At 36.4% G+C, this 15,498-nt stretch overlaps 1 protein-coding gene across 11 annotated transcripts in view; it reads left to right on the plus strand.

The window, feature by feature from the left end:
- ACAP2 (ArfGAP with coiled-coil, ankyrin repeat and PH domains 2) overlaps nucleotides 1–13,849 on the plus strand; it is a 67,788-nt gene extending 53,939 nt beyond the window's left edge. For 4 of the 11 annotated variants that reach the window (XM_069792339.1, XM_069792343.1, XM_069792340.1 and 1 more), the window contains 10 exons: nucleotides 706–775; nucleotides 2,154–2,248; nucleotides 3,609–3,793; nucleotides 4,126–4,230; nucleotides 4,597–4,689; nucleotides 6,004–6,191; nucleotides 6,517–6,626; nucleotides 7,644–7,754; nucleotides 7,994–8,055; nucleotides 12,936–13,849. In XM_069792339.1, the coding sequence (XP_069648440.1) occupies nucleotides 706–775; nucleotides 2,154–2,248; nucleotides 3,609–3,793; nucleotides 4,126–4,230; nucleotides 4,597–4,689; nucleotides 6,004–6,191; nucleotides 6,517–6,626; nucleotides 7,644–7,754; nucleotides 7,994–8,055; nucleotides 12,936–13,039 (1,123 nt within the window). In that variant the 3' untranslated portion in view covers nucleotides 13,040–13,849. The remainder of the gene's footprint in view (nucleotides 1–705; nucleotides 776–2,153; nucleotides 2,249–3,608; nucleotides 3,794–4,125; nucleotides 4,231–4,596; nucleotides 4,690–6,003; nucleotides 6,192–6,516; nucleotides 6,627–7,643; nucleotides 7,755–7,993; nucleotides 8,056–12,935) is intronic. The other 7 variants (XM_069792345.1, XM_069792346.1, XM_069792348.1 and 4 more) reach the window with 4 other exon arrangements.
- The last annotated feature ends 1,649 nt before the right edge of the window (nucleotides 13,850–15,498 follow it).

Raw genomic sequence — 15,498 nt, forward strand, 5'->3', positions numbered from 1 at the left:
TGACTTAATTAGGAAGGGTGGTGTTTGCCTCTTCAAATGTATATTGAAGCAAGATTAGAGACCCCTGTTTGTAAACAGAATTAAGGTAACTGCTTTATTTGCTGTCCTGGTTTCAGCTGGGATGTAGTTAACTGTCTTCCTAGTAGCTGGTACAGTGCTATGTTTTGAGTTCAGTATGTGAAGAATGTTGGTAACACTGATGTTTTCAGTTGTTGCTCAGTAGTGTTTAGACTAGAGTCAAGGATTTTTCAGCTTCTCATGCCCAGCCAGGGCACCTGACCCAAACTGGCCAACAGTGTATTCCATACCATGGGACGTCCCATCTAGTTTAGGAACTGGAAAGGGGAGGGCAGGGATTCGCCGCTCGGGGACTGGCTGGTTGTCGGCGGGTGGTGAGCAATTGCCCTGCGCATCATTTGTACGTTCCAATCCTTTTATTACTACTGTTGTCATTTTATTAGTGTTATCATTATTAGTTTCTTCTTTTCTGTTCTATTAAACTGTTCTTATCTCAACCCAGGAGTTTTACTTCTTTTCCTGATTTTCTCCCCCATCCCACTGGATGGGGGGGAGTGAGTGAGCGGCTGCGTGGTGCTTAGTTGCTGGCTGGGGTTAAACCACGACATTTGCATAAATTATTGGTAAAGCTGTCTGAAGTAAGACATAGCATGCAGTTACAGGTTAATATTTTTTCATGCTGTTTAGGAGCTTGGGAGTCCACTTTTCAAAAGTAAGATCTTTAACGCTGGATTCATGGGAACCTGAACTTCTAAAGGTACGATAGTAGTTTTGAAACAAGTTTCTATTTGGTACTTAGATTGTTGTTTGAAAGCTTCTGCATCAGAAAGTTCAATGCAGGAAACACTTGCATTTGTATCCAGTGTATGTCTTGCACTTTTGAGTAGAAAATGTTTATAGTTGTGTGTTGGTTTTGTTTGGTTTTTTTTAATTCACACTTTCTTATAATACATGCAGTAGCAATAGTTATTCTTGTTAGAAACTTGTGAGTCAGAACAGCTTAGGACACCTTCAGGTTCACAAATGCAATTTGAGTAGTAAGTTTCATCTGATACTTTCAACATATAAAAAGGGAAGTCTGTTTACAGACCAATAATGTAGTGGGCTGAAAAATTTTGGAAGTCCTATATCAGCCTAAAGCATGATCATATTTGAAAATTCAAATGCCAGCTCTTACAGTGAGATCTTGATTTTGTACTCCTACTGGTTTATAGGAGAACACTCATGCAACTGCTCTTGTGTGCTACTCGTGTGCCAAAATTCTAGCTTGAAACATGGTTATGAAAATCATGTTGATATTGAAATACCAAAATAGGAACTTGCGCACTGATGCGTTTGTGCAACTGGGTAACAGTTGCAAAGCATTTGTTTTTAGGTGTGATGTTCTGGTACTTAGGTATTGCTTCTCTGTTCTGAGCAATCAGAAGTCAATGTGAAGAGGGGTGTTGCTTTTGCAGTTTGACCTTAAATAGTTTTAATATCAATGTGTTCATGCTGAGGAAACAAACAAACAAAAACCCCCCAAAACTATACCTCTTATCCTGTTCATGTAAATACCAGAGCTAAATGTTCTATCTGGTATTAGAAGCAAGAAGTCTGTTCATTGCCATCAGTAAGTTTGACTTCATGGGCCAAATACTTTTTAAAAGTAGTATCTGCAGGCTGCTTTTTGTCTTTGATCTTTTTCTATAGACATAACAGATTATGGTTTAGCAAAAAGCCTGTTGGACAAGATGGAGTAGAGTTGATTGAATTGTCTCTTGCTGACTGATGGGATAAGAATAGCTACTGGCAAAGCTGGTAGAAAAGAGTACCTTTGTTAATGAGGCTTGAAGATGTCACTCTGGACAGAAAAGATTCTTGAATGACAGATGGTAATTTTTGCACTCCTTTTCCAGAAGGGAATGGCACTTTAAAAGAGTGACTATATTTTTTGCTATCTTACTCAGAAATTGGTCTCTCTATTCACTGATTGTTTCATTATCATGATGTAAACCCATGCTTATTTCTGTAAGTGTACTTTTACCAGTGAAAATACTAAGTTGTAAAAATAGGCTAAGTGAGGTTAAAACCAACTAAATAGGTAGATAAAGCCTTTTGCAACTGTATTTGAGTTTGTTTACTTTGCTTCACAGCTTATGTGTGAATTGGGAAATGGTGTTATAAATAGAATATATGAAGCAAAGTTGGAAAAAGTGGGAGTAAAGAAGCCACAACCTGGAAGCCAAAGGTAGTAATTTACCAGCAGTGCCTCTTACTTCCTTCTGTTGTTGCTTCCTTCTGCCTCCAGCTTTAAAACATGCTGCTAGTTAACTATGTAACGCTCCTTTGATTTAATCTTTGTTTCCCCTTATCACCAGGGGATAAACATATTATCAGTATGTTTTGCTCTCCCCCTTTTCTCACTCTCTGTCTTTACTGGGTATTCCTTCTCTTGGTTACTTTTGGCTTCTCTTGTTACTTTGTTCTTTTTCTGATCTCAATCCCTCCTTTTGGTGACAACTGTATAGCATTCTGTTCTGTCTCATCAACGTGGGCATGTTGATTTTGTTTCCTGTTTACTTTGTACCATTTCAGCCAGCTCTACTTTGTGAGTGCTCCTGGAAGGAGCCTTTGGCTGTGCCTTTTGTTTACAGTGACTTTGTTCTTGAGTTTGACTTTTGTTCCCTGATCCCCAGAATGCTCCCTTCTTTCTGCCTACATTGTACATGAGCTCTGCTGCTTTACAGCAACCTTTTAATTGATTGTACTGCTGTCTTCCATTTCTCTGATGCTAATTTGTGTTTGAAGGTAGTTACCTAATGTTTGGTTCTGCTGTATAAGATGTCTTTTAAAACTTTGGTTTTTACCAGCTTTCCAGTTCTGTGCTGCTTGCTGTCAGGCAGTTTTATGGTATAGAAAACAGCGTTTTATAAAGTGTTGGCAATTTGGAGACAATGATAATGATATAATGTAAGAGATTTGCTAGATATTCCTTCTAGTGGTAACTGTTTTTCAGCAGTATCAATAGTAATACTTCTATAGCCCCTTTCATCAGGTTGTCACAACTCATGTGTACGTCTTAAGAGGATAACCTCAGGTTACAAGAAGAAATATTTCAGTATGCATTATGGAACTGGTGGCTGTGCCTACCTGAGGCTTATTGTTGTTACTGTTCTCTTGTGCAAGCTTGATGTTCCTGTAACAAATGTTACAATTTATATTTACCTAAGAAACTAAATATATGCTATATTAGTTGGTTATTAACAATGTAAAATATGTATAAAGGATTAATGCCAAGAAGTAACATACAGTGACTAATGCTTATTTCTTCCACATACCACTTTCTAAAGTCTACCTGAAAGGAAATATACATATATGAATTTAACAAAATTACTTTCTTTTGACCCTTATGCAAAATTTAATCAAGAATCCAGAAAGAGTTAGATAGTGTCCTTTTCATATTTCTGAAAATGTGCTGTAAGCGTGTCTTATGTGCAATGCCAAACTACAGTTTTGGTTACTGGCTTTAGTATGAAATAGATGTTCTTTTAATACATAAAGATACTAAAATATTAGCTTACTAACTCCAGGGATTTTGTATATGACAGGCAGGAGAAGGAGGCATACATCAGAGCAAAATATGTGGAGAGAAAGTTTGTAGAGAGGCAGCCTGTGTCAGTATCTCTGCTTGAATCCGGAACAAAAGTTTTGCCTCAAAGTCAGGAAGAGAAAAGGCACAGTGGCCCTGAAAAAACCCTTTTGGCAGGGGAACAAGGTGCGGCATCCCTAAAAGGTATTTACATGCTTCTCTCCTTAGCTATATTACATATGTTCTTTAAGTAACGTATTTTTGTATTAATTGATTTCCTGCCTCATGCAGAGAAATCAGAATCTGTCTTTTAATGGGTCATAGCCTAGTTCAGAAGTATAAGGGAGAAAAGACTTGTTCAGAGATGTGTATTTTTAGGTGGGGAAGAGTTTGTAGTGGGGATGCTTATCTTTCAGAAACGTATTAACCACCTTCTTTCCTCCGTATTTTCATCCTTAATTTTTCCAATAACGTTCTTTCCTGCCCTATCCCTTCCTTACTGCCTGCTTTGTGCTTTGCTAACTTGCATGTCCCAGCGGTTGCTGTAAGTAGCGACGAGGCGAGGCGGGAGTCTCTGTTCTGTCCTGATGAACTAGATTCACTCTTCTCCTACTTTGATACCTCTTCAAAACTACGTAGTAGTAAGTACTACAGCTATGGCGTGTTCAGTATTTGCACTAGTGATCCATTGTGTGTTGTGGCCATCTCCCTGCCTTTAATCTATTGTCTCCAGGCTCCTGCATTGCTTAGTGTTTTCATGAAATAATTTAAGCTTTTTTACTTATCCTGATCTTTTCCTTTCTAATAATCTTTGACTATTATTATGGTTGCAATATGTGACTTCCTATTTTTCTATGGATGCATTAAGAATATTGAATAATTATTAGTAATTTTAAAAAAATCATGTATTCAGGACCAAGTATAAGAGCTTGCTTTATTATCATGGTATCTGTGAAGAGTAGGTAACTTACGGTCTGCATAGTAATTACAGTTTCTCCCCAAAACAGTACAAAGCAGTGACAGTGGGATCCAACACAGCGCTGATGACAGCAAAGAACACCTTGTCTCTACTATATCAGCTAACAGTTTGTATGAACCAGGTGTGTTAGGCTTTGCACTTTAAGATGAAAATTTAATCATTTCTTGGTAGCATGTTCTTGTAAAAGGAGTTAGTACTTGGTGATACAATTCATGTCTCTTCTGTCCTGGTGGGCTGAAACATTTTTAAGAAGGGTAGTAATTGTTTGAGTGACCTTTCTCTCCTCCAGGCTTGGTAGCAAGAATGACATTGAGTTTTTCTAAATGAGTTCAGAGAACTATGTTTTTTCCAGTCAGATGATACTGAGCCAGAACTTTGTTTTTTTACAGATAGAGCAATGCTGCATTTTGATACAGACAAGTCTCCACAGAAATGCATAATCCTTTTATAAATAGTTAAATCCTTGGAGGTAGAATTCCTGTTAAGTCACAGATAATAGGCTTTTATGTGTTATTTGAGCATTGTTGCTTAATTTTTCTGTTTTCTGCTTATATGGAATTGACCATGTCTTTAAACACTACCCCCTCTTTATTCAAAGTTTTATAAATTGATTGATGAAATTATTTGCTATCTAATATTAGCATCCTGGTCTGATGGATATTTTGACAAGCTATACTCAATACATCTAAAACATTTATTTATAAAGCAATCTTATTCTTCTACATCACAACACTCTTCTGAGATATGTTTTAAATCCAGTAGTTCACAGCTGTGGTGTACAGGCAAGCAGCATGTGGGTTGGATCCTTTCTTTGGCTGCATTGTAGAAACACTTATGATGCTGTAACTTATGAAAGCTTATATATAACAATGTCTTTATCTCCCAGACTTCACTCTCTAAAACTCTTATTGAGATGAAAAGAAAGATTATGCTTTAGTCCAAAAGATTATAGCCACAGCAAGTAATTGGTAAATGACAATGGTATGTGCTAACGAAAATTAGGTCAGAATGGTATTAGCCTCATATTCAGGTGTATCAAGCTGTTACAGATAAAGATGTATTTGTATGACTACATCACTACAGGAAATTAGTTTTATTCATATCTTGCAGTATAGGATAAAACACAGTTGTAACCTAAAGTCATTTCTTAGAAATGACACGGGATATGTAGATTGAATGATATTCACATGTGCCAGTAACGTGGAGAGAATGTTTTTTGGGCAGTAATAATTCTGTGAAGTGGCCATGCCTGAATGCTAGAATAGGCTAAAGGCATCTGTGACTTCTCCTGGCAGAATGGGGCAACAATGCACAGCATTCTGCAAAACCTGAGCTATCTTATGCTGGAGAAATGACATTTTGGTCAGAATTCCAGGAGGTACCTTATAAAAACAGGGATTAGATAAGCAATTGTTTTGGTTTGTTTTTTTTTCAGAAGGAGACAAGCAAGAGTCTTCTGTGTTCTGTGACTCCAAACAGTCTAGTCCAGGATTGCAGCTGTATCGAGCTGCCTTTGAGAAGAATCTGCCTGATATGGCAGAAGCATTGGCCCATGGAGCTGAAGTAAACTGGGTCAACGTAGAAGAAAACAAAGCAACACCACTTATTCAGGCAGTGCGAGGGGTATGTGACATACAGCACTGACTGACATGGGAGGAGGGGAAGGGGAATAATAGGGATATTTCTATGTCACTGTTGCTTTTGAACTGCTTGCATCACTAATGAATGATAATGTGGTGCTGAAGTTGTCTTTACAATGTTCTCTCAAAGTTGTTTATGAACTATTTAATGCTTTGTTTGGAATTATATAACCTAGTAGTGTTTAAATTTGATATGGAAGCAAATCCATTTTGTTTCGCCACGTGACTCAGTGGTGAGAAGGCAAAATGTGTTTGGCTCTTACTGTAGAGATCTGGTGATGAATTGTTTCTTTGTATTTATTCCGTAGGGTTCGTTGGTTACTTGTGAATTTTTGCTGCAGAATGGGGCCAATGTGAACATCAGGGACATGAAAGGAAGAGGACCCCTGCACCATGCCACGGTTCTAGGACACACTGGGTAACTGTCTGCTCCAGAATTTGTAAATGGCCATCCTTTACTGTAGTTGTTAATGTGAAGCTTCTTCATTTCCCCGAATATTCTGCCCTTTTAATATATTTCAGGTGATCCAGGTTTTTCTCTAAACTTTTGTGGTGAGAGAGGAAACAACATTTTGAATTAGTAGTCTCATCTGCTAGCTAAACACATGCCTATAAACACACTTTGGTCCATTTTGTAAAAACATGTATTTAATAATGCTTTGAAATAGCATGAACTTTTGGTGAAGGCTCATGAGATCTTTTTTTTTTCTTCAGAAATATGATACAAGTTGGAGAGAGAGTGGTGTGTGAGGGCCAAGGCTTTTTCTGACGCATTCCACCTGTGTGTTGCACTGAGAGTGTATCTTAAATGTACTGCATTACATCTTGAATTTTGGAATCATGGCTTTTAACTGAAACCCTGTACCACCTCACTTCAAGTGAGGACATAGTAATCTGGTTGGTGGTGCCCAAACTCTTTGCATGCATGAATTCTAAATAGCGTGAGTGCAAGAACTTGGGAGAGTTTAAGATGTAAGCTTAGTCAGTATGCTATGTTTATAAAGATCAAGAATTATAATAGCAGAGAAAAATGAGATCAGTTTCTGTTGGATAAATCAGGCATCTGTGAACTGTATTCTTTCCTGTATTGATTTATCCTGTTCAGTGGTTCTTGTCTGTTGTAGTAAAAGGGATGAGGTTTTTTGGTTCTACAACCTAAGGTGATACAGGAGGGTAGAGTCTTGCTTCTAAAGGGTTCAACTCCTTGCTGCACTAGTGTGATTTGAGTTAGGCATCTTTCTAATGTGGATTAAATAATTAAAGGTTTTGCTTACTACTGTGTTAACGTCTTAGTTGTTCTAGATGAACAACACTGTTTTGAGATGTTCAGGAGACTTCTGGCAATTTAAGCCAAATATGTTGCATTCAGCTTGAATTTATTTGCTTTTTTCCATTATTGTTGTGAAAATTATTCTTAAATGCTTTTTCTAAACAGACAAGTGTGTTTATTCCTAAAACGAGGAGCAAACCAGCATGCCACTGATGAAGATGGGAAAGATCCATTGAGTATAGCAGTAGAAGCTGCAAATGCAGATATTGTAACATTGTAAGTTGTACATTATGTTTTTGACTAACTGGGTTTTCTTTTTCTGTTTCAAGCTAAAAATATAAGAAATGTCAGAATTCCTTTACATAAACAGAGGGAGAGCAAAAGAAAAAGTAGAGTGCACTATCCATAGATGACCTGACTGGTGTGAGGTTCAGGAATGCATTGTAGGTCTTGAATTGTAGTCTTTTTTTAGTGCTTTAAAGATGACATTGTTGTTCTTGTTTCCTAAATCATAGGTTGCGTTTAGCAAGGATGAATGAAGAAATGCGTGAATCAGAAGGACTCTATGGACAGCCAGGTCAATACTCTACTAATAACCATACTGAAATGCAGTATAAGAAGTGTATTCAGGAATTTATCAGTTTACAATTAGATTCTTAGGAGCTGAGGGAAATTGAAGATAGCTTCATACAATAATGTTTTTTATAAACTGACATATGTTAAAGCTTCATTGAAATTCACTGGTGTGACTTTGTCAGAGTATTTAGGGGACTAAAAGGAGAGTGTTTAAAGTACATTATTATAGTAGTGTATGTAACTACAGCCATTACCAACCTGTTTTGCTGGTAGTTGTCCACAGTTTTCTCCTATTATGTTCCATTGAAAATCACATGATGTTAGGATTTACCTGATGTTATTTAATAGCAGCCTTCTGTCCCAGGTTGCTCAGAGGCAGTTGAGCAGTTCATCTTATTATAGGATACCATTGTCCTTCCTGTGGAATGGTCCTCTTTTTCTTTTTAAGAAAAAATGCTTGCACACCAATGTAAAAATGTACATCAAATATTTCAAAATAACTCCAGACAGAAATAGGAAAGTATTATTTCCTCAAATTTTATTTTTAAATATTTTTATTTGTTAAGATACAAATAAGAAACAAAGCAGTCATTCTTAAGTATGTATTTTTGTATGCATAGTATCTTACCATTTGATTTAAAAAAAAGAAAAGAATTGGCAGACATTTGAGCCAACTGGTACAGGGAAGTAAAAAATTATATTTAATGAATATGTGCAACTTTATTCTCAGGCATTCAGCCCCAATTTACACTATGTTCTGATGTGATATTTATGCAAGCCATTTCTTCTATTATGGTATGCTTCCATAGGAACCTAATTTGATCTCCTGCAAATATCAATAATGAAGGTACACATGACTGTCGAGTTAGCTAAGAACACGCCACTGTACCCGGCAGTAGTGAAAGGCAAGCCTTATTTTTAAGGTTTAGTGCTGAGTACTCTTGGCTCACTCCTATAAAGCCCTTATGTACTTTCTACTGATTCAAAAAGATTATGTGTGATTATGTCTTTTACCGGATTGGGGCTGGAATATACTCAAGGGACAACGCTGAATCTCATGTCAATATCCCCGATAAACTCTATTAAATAAACCCAATTTGTTTAGTTTCTCCTTAAGAACAGATGTTTTTCAAATTTATTTTTAAACAAATCTTGTAGGAAATTCAGATTAAAACAATAGAAGTATTATAGACACTCAGAATTCAAATGCTTTCTTTGGTAGAGCAACAGATAATTTAAAAGTATATACTTGGTCATGAGCTTAAATGAGGAAGAATTCCCCACTCAGAAAATGCAGCAGGCTATGTATATGAAAAAAGTCTATTGCCAGTTTGGCCATTTTACATGTAAAGCTGTTTTCTGATACAATGCATACTACTTTACCGACAGGCTGAAGGTAACAAATACTGATGTATTTTTGAGTCTCCTGATTTTTATTTTAAGAGGTAATAACTATCAGTTTCAAATAGTAAAATGCCTTTGTTTGAAGGGAGGTAGGTATTTTGATTCAAAAGCTCTGCGCTAAATCATAAATTTAATATTTGGGGTCATTTAATTGACCTGTCACAAATCCAAAGTATTATAAACCAGAAGATATGTTTCTATAGTTTGTACAAAAAGCCTCAGTTGGTTATTAAATGCTACAAATGTTTAGTAAAATGTTTCTTTAATAACAAATACAGGCACTAAGATGAAAATATGAATGTGTTTAAACTGGAGATGGGGGGGACTGTTTTCCCTGACACCTTGTATAATTTTTTTTTTTTAGACAGATTCTTCAATTAGGTAGACAAATTAAAAAGCTGGCTAAGTCTTTCATTGAAAATATCTTGACCTTTTTATCAGTTTGTATTACAGTAGAATCTAGAGACTGCAGTTGATACAATCTGATCCAGATATCTTACAGATAGGATCAGATCATTGTAAACAGGCAAGATTGACAATGGAAACTAGAGCTACCACAAAGGATAGAGCTTGCCCAAAATCAGGGGGAGGGTATCCTTAGGATAGTTTTTGAAATTCAGGCCACAAGCTGTAGCACAGTGTCCCAGCCGCAGATCTTGCTGTATCTTTGGATAGCATAGTTCTGCTCTCCTCGGTTCTTTACTTGCTGAAGTCTCTTTTAAAAGTGGAGGTAAATATTTGTGTATTTTAAATGTTCATGTCTGCTAGCCTACTAGAAGGGTTGTGTAAATGTGTAAGTGTATGCACAAAACCTCTCTGCTCTTGCAAGGTATGATATCTTTACGTGGTCGTAGAGGTGGCAGGTCTTTTTCACTGCATATACATGTTCAATTATCTGCACTGCCCTTATTTTAGAACTCCTCTCCTCCAAAATTATGGTTCTAGAAGAAAATAAGGATTTTCAAGACAATTGTATGTTTGGTGGGAGCTATGTGAGGGTAAATATCGATGTATGAGTTTGCTGTCATCAGAGTGAAGCCAACTGCCTATTTTTCCGCTTCAGTAATGCAGTTGATAAACAATTACTAATGTAGCTAATGGCATCAACATTTCTAATTTAAATATACCTGGCTGGTTTGAGCTACTGAGAGAATGTATATATTTCTCTGTGAGGTACAGTTGGTCTTCCAAAATATTGCTAGAATGGGAACTAGCTGAAAGTAACTTGTTCAACAAAAAGTTCATTTCTGGTGGTAGAAGCCATATGCACCATTGTACTGTTTCTCATATAATACTTGAGTGCTCATCTTCTGGTGCTACAGTATGTCTGCTAAATATTTGATATTAGTTTTGCTACTTTTTTCTTTCTATCTTTTCTTGAATGTATGATGTGTGCCTTTTGAGTTACTGTGGTGTTAAATGGTAAAGCGGTGTTATAGTATTTTTGTACGTAAAATTTGCACTTTAGGGAAAACATTGCTTGGAAAGGGAATTTCCAGAATTCAATTTTAGAGTAGGATTTTAAAATAATTATAAGGTTTACAGTATTAAGTATTTTAATGCAGCTTACAAACTAAAGGGACACTTTATTTTAGTCTATTTTTGTATGCAATATTTTTGTTATGTAATAGAGCCAAAACAGAGCCACAATGTATCTTGCAAAAATCCTTTGTTTTTTCTTTCAAGTTAATTTGAAAGAACCACATATGGCAACTTGAACTACACTACTAGTTCACCAGTGGAACCCACTTCTGTATTAAAAGCATAATTGCTTTTATCATACAAGCTTGATTCCGATTTGTGCTCTTCGTAGCTGTTCTTTTGGTGAATGCTAAAACTCCCTTCATTCTGTGCTTATCTCTCAGTGCAAGCAGTTATCAGAACTGTTACAATAAAATGTGTCCTGTGCCTGCTTCATCTCTAGAACATACTTGAAACTAAATCTGAAAACCAGAAGGGAATTTCACTAGAGCTGACTTTTCCTAGTAGAGCCATATTGAACGTATTTATCTTTTAAAGTCTGGGAAGAATTGTGTCATTACATTTTTATATAAACCCACATGCCATGCATGTTAAATATTTCTGGAAGGTCAGTTATCATTTCTGAAAGTATTTTCAAATGAATGGGGTCTCATCTCCAAAAGAACAATAGTTCTAATATTGGAAATGTGCATTAAAAGATGGAAAAAGAAAACAGTTTAACTTTTCACTGTAGTGCAAACTTTTAAACACACAAATATTCTTTTTTAAAGCTGCTCTTTGGAAAGAAAAGTGAAATAATACTTTTCTTCTGCAATCATTTTGGAAAAAAAAATCTTCATGTTCAACATACATTATGAGAGAGATTTTGGGTTGATTTTTTTTGTCATGCTACGCTAAAGCTGTCAGCAAGGAACAGTAGTGCTGGGCTCTTGTGTCCTATGTGGTCGTGTGTGTTGGGAAGACAGCAAAATTTGGATGGCTGCATAGTTCCTGACCAGACCAAATGTTTTATGCAATTAATTCCCTTTGAAGGCAATAGGGTACGGTTAATGTTTTAAAATGAAACCTGAACTCAAGGCCCAAAATGCTGCAGCAGATGAAAGAATGTGAAAATGTCCATTTTAAAGTGGCAAAAGAATGACTTGGCAATGACTCAAGAAGTAATCATTCCTGAATGTGTTTTCCTGTGTAGACAGGGAGGGGGAGGGAGATGGGCCTGGTGGAAATTGCTGCCATCCCGCATTTTGGAATATGTACTAGTAGTCAGGTTGTGTTTAAGCACAAAGGGTGAAGATTTAAAAAAAAAAAAACAAACAAAAAAAACCCCAAAACAAACAAAAAAACCCCCAAAAACCCAAACCCCAAATGAAAGACGTTTAAGGAAAGTATTATCACTTTTATAAATAAAACTAAAAGATGCAATGAATGTTCAGTAATGCATGTAAAAATTTATATTTGCTGAAGTAATAGACCAAAAGGATTTATGAACAATAATTTCTCTATTTAGGATTGCTTTTTTAATACTATTGCTTGCTGATTGTTTCTTTCATGGAGACTTCTGTCTGGCTGTAAGACTTCTGACCTCTGTTTCCAAGTAAATCTTTATGCCATAATTCCACTTTTCTGAAGAGAATCTTGGTTAGCACTTCCTTGCAAAAACAAGGATTTTATTCTTTAATAGCTAATAAACATTTTTCTTTTCACATTGCTTTAAAATGCTTTTGTTTTTCCTTTCTAACTCTGAACTTTCCTCTGTGTGGCTGCCTGAGAGGTACAATTTCAGGTATAGTTTGGCTTTGTTTAATTTGCTTCTACAGAACATGCATGCAAGTTAACAGTCCCAAAGAGTTCACATCAGCATCATTCCATCTATAAACAATCTTTATACGTGAATAAGTGTTATACAGTGGTAGCACAGTAGGGCATTTGTGCAATGGTGGGTGATGTTAATTATCACAAATGTTTAAAACTGTTTCCCTTTTCTTTTCTATCTAGGAGATGAAATTTATCAGGACATTTTTCGTGACTTTTCTCAAATGGCATCAAATAATCCAGAGAAGCTAAACCGTTTCCAGCAGTCAGATTCCCAGAAGTCTTAAGTGTCAAGAAGGAAAAGAACCTGATCCTTAGAGTGCAACTCTTTTTTTTTTTTTTTTTTTTTTTTTTACTTTAACAGAATGAATTATATGCATTTTGTTAGATAGTTTGGATAAAATGACCACTCTAATGTAGCTTTAGATTGTGGTAGCTGGGGAAATGTATGAATTGTTTTATGTTCTACAATACGTATACCTCAGCAGCTGAAGAAAATGTTTAGAAAAAGGAATACCTGCTAGCTCAGTATAAAAATAGTACCTGTTAGCAAGTACCAAGTTTGTCTGTGGTTCGTACATAAAGTTAGCAGTGTGTAGCTGTATGCGTTGCAGACTCCCGATGGCAGGACGAGCAGACCAGCTTTGCTATTTAGTATTGCCTACTGTCATCTGTCTCCCTATTGCCATAAAGAATGTGCCTCTGACAAGAAGGTCTGGGTTGCATTTTCTGGGACTGTTTGGAAGGGAAATCGGATAATGACTTCTTGAGTTGTCCTTCTGTTTGTGGGCCTATAACTTAACAGGTTCTCTTGTTCCTGTGCTGACTCTGGTTAGAGGTAGGCTGTTAATAACAAGACATGGCAACTCCTGCTCTTTTGTAAGTTCTTTCACAGTGGAAGCTTTAACACCAGGCTGGCCTTTATGCTAGTGACTGCGGGTCAGTCACAATAGGTATACATCCTGGAGGACCAAACTTCTAAGAGCAGTCTGTTTTCCTTTTTTTCTCTTAACTTAAACTCTCTGTGCAGCAAGTATACTTTTAAATGAGCATGTGGAACCTCTCATGAAAAATAAACTTAATCATTCTGGACATGATGTGAGGTTTGTTTGTAGTATTTTGACATCAAAACTTGAAATTGGAGACATGAAAGTAAATATTGAGCCAATGGAGTTTGTGTAGAACAGTCGTATGAAGGCTGTTTGTTACCTTTTCTTTTTGCTGTTCTCACTACTAGCCATAAGCTGAGTATATAAAGTCTCATATGTAATGCAGCCATGCTAAATTGAGGGCAATTGATCCTTTTTACCAGGAAGCAGTATCCTTTATATAATCTGCAAAGAAGTATATGGATACATGTTGTCTAAACTAACGTGTGTACAAGAAAACCTAGGAACTTCACCACACATTTTAGCGAAGTAATGAATGAGCATAGTCTCCAGCTGTATTCTGAGGGCAGCAACACAATTTGCTTTACTCAATAGTGAGCTCCACTCTGCTGATACGCATGCATAAATGGTGTCTGTAGATACGTGCTTATGTGTCAGGTTATTTAATACCTAGACAGTAATCACCTGAAGCCCCAAACCAGCAGATGCCATTCTTTATGCTCTATTTGTCTGCCCTGTGGACAAATTGAGAACTTTTAGGTAACATGCTATCAATGTGAGTTTTTAATAATCCTAATAGCCATGGCATTTTGCTAACCTGCTGTTTAAATGTATTTAGGAAATGAATTGGCTTTTCTCCAAGCTGGCTAAGCAAAATTGGGTAAACAAATTCTGTAAGCTATGGTAAAATTAAACTTTCTGGCACGTTAAATTTCAACAATGTATTTCAAATATTTATAATTTTGCATCAAATGTATAATAATGCATCAAATCTGAATGATTATTGCTGCAAAGCTAATAGCATTTTAGAATTGTCCAATAGATTTTTTCCAAGCATAAGAATCTTACAAAATAGTTCTTTTTTGTGTATGGTCTAATTATGCTAGGAAAAGCAGATTCTGCCCATTTAAAGAGTGCGTTTAGTCTGAATAATAAGAAACTTAGGAATATCACCTGTAATAAGCAGTAATTTCTAGTAAGTTGTTTTTTAAATAGCTGTCTGTGAAATTATAATATACTTCCTAATCTGCAGTATTTAACAGCAATGGATGTTTTAGTAGATCTTAGAGAAAGTAAAATTCTCAGTGTACAGATGGGACAATGTAGGATATGACCATGTATAGTATACACTTCAGACATAGGTTTTTCCAAAGATTTGTCTTTTGCAGCCTACATGACAGGCGGTATATAGTGTGATCGGCTGTAATGTAAAGCTACCTAAAGCTTAATGGCATAATCGCTATCTCAGTCCGTGCTGCTGAAAAAATGTCCAAGACACGTATTTAAAATCTCCACTGGTATTTTCCTTCCTAGCCACAAAAATCTGTGACAAATTTTGCAGGATGACTTCCTGTAGACAAAAAAAGTTTCTTCCCAGTAGCTCTGCAGATCCATGTGCTGCATTCCCGACTCTCATCTGTCTGGGAAGCAGTATCAGTCTATTTATGCTAAAGGACTAATAACATAATATACCTGATCCACAGACTGTATTACTCTTGTCAGGAGCTCTGGAGTTGTAATGGTTCAGGGAGCAGGTATGTCACTTCTGATCCTGCAGCCTCGTTCCCCAATCCTTTTAGGTACTCTAGGATGTCTAGTACAAAGTGCATGCAATTAAAGCTTTTTTCAGGTCGGGT

The sequence above is a fragment of the Haliaeetus albicilla genome, chromosome 9 (assembly GCF_947461875.1).
Source record: "Haliaeetus albicilla chromosome 9, bHalAlb1.1, whole genome shotgun sequence".
Classification (NCBI taxonomy): domain Eukaryota; kingdom Metazoa; phylum Chordata; class Aves; order Accipitriformes; family Accipitridae; genus Haliaeetus; species Haliaeetus albicilla.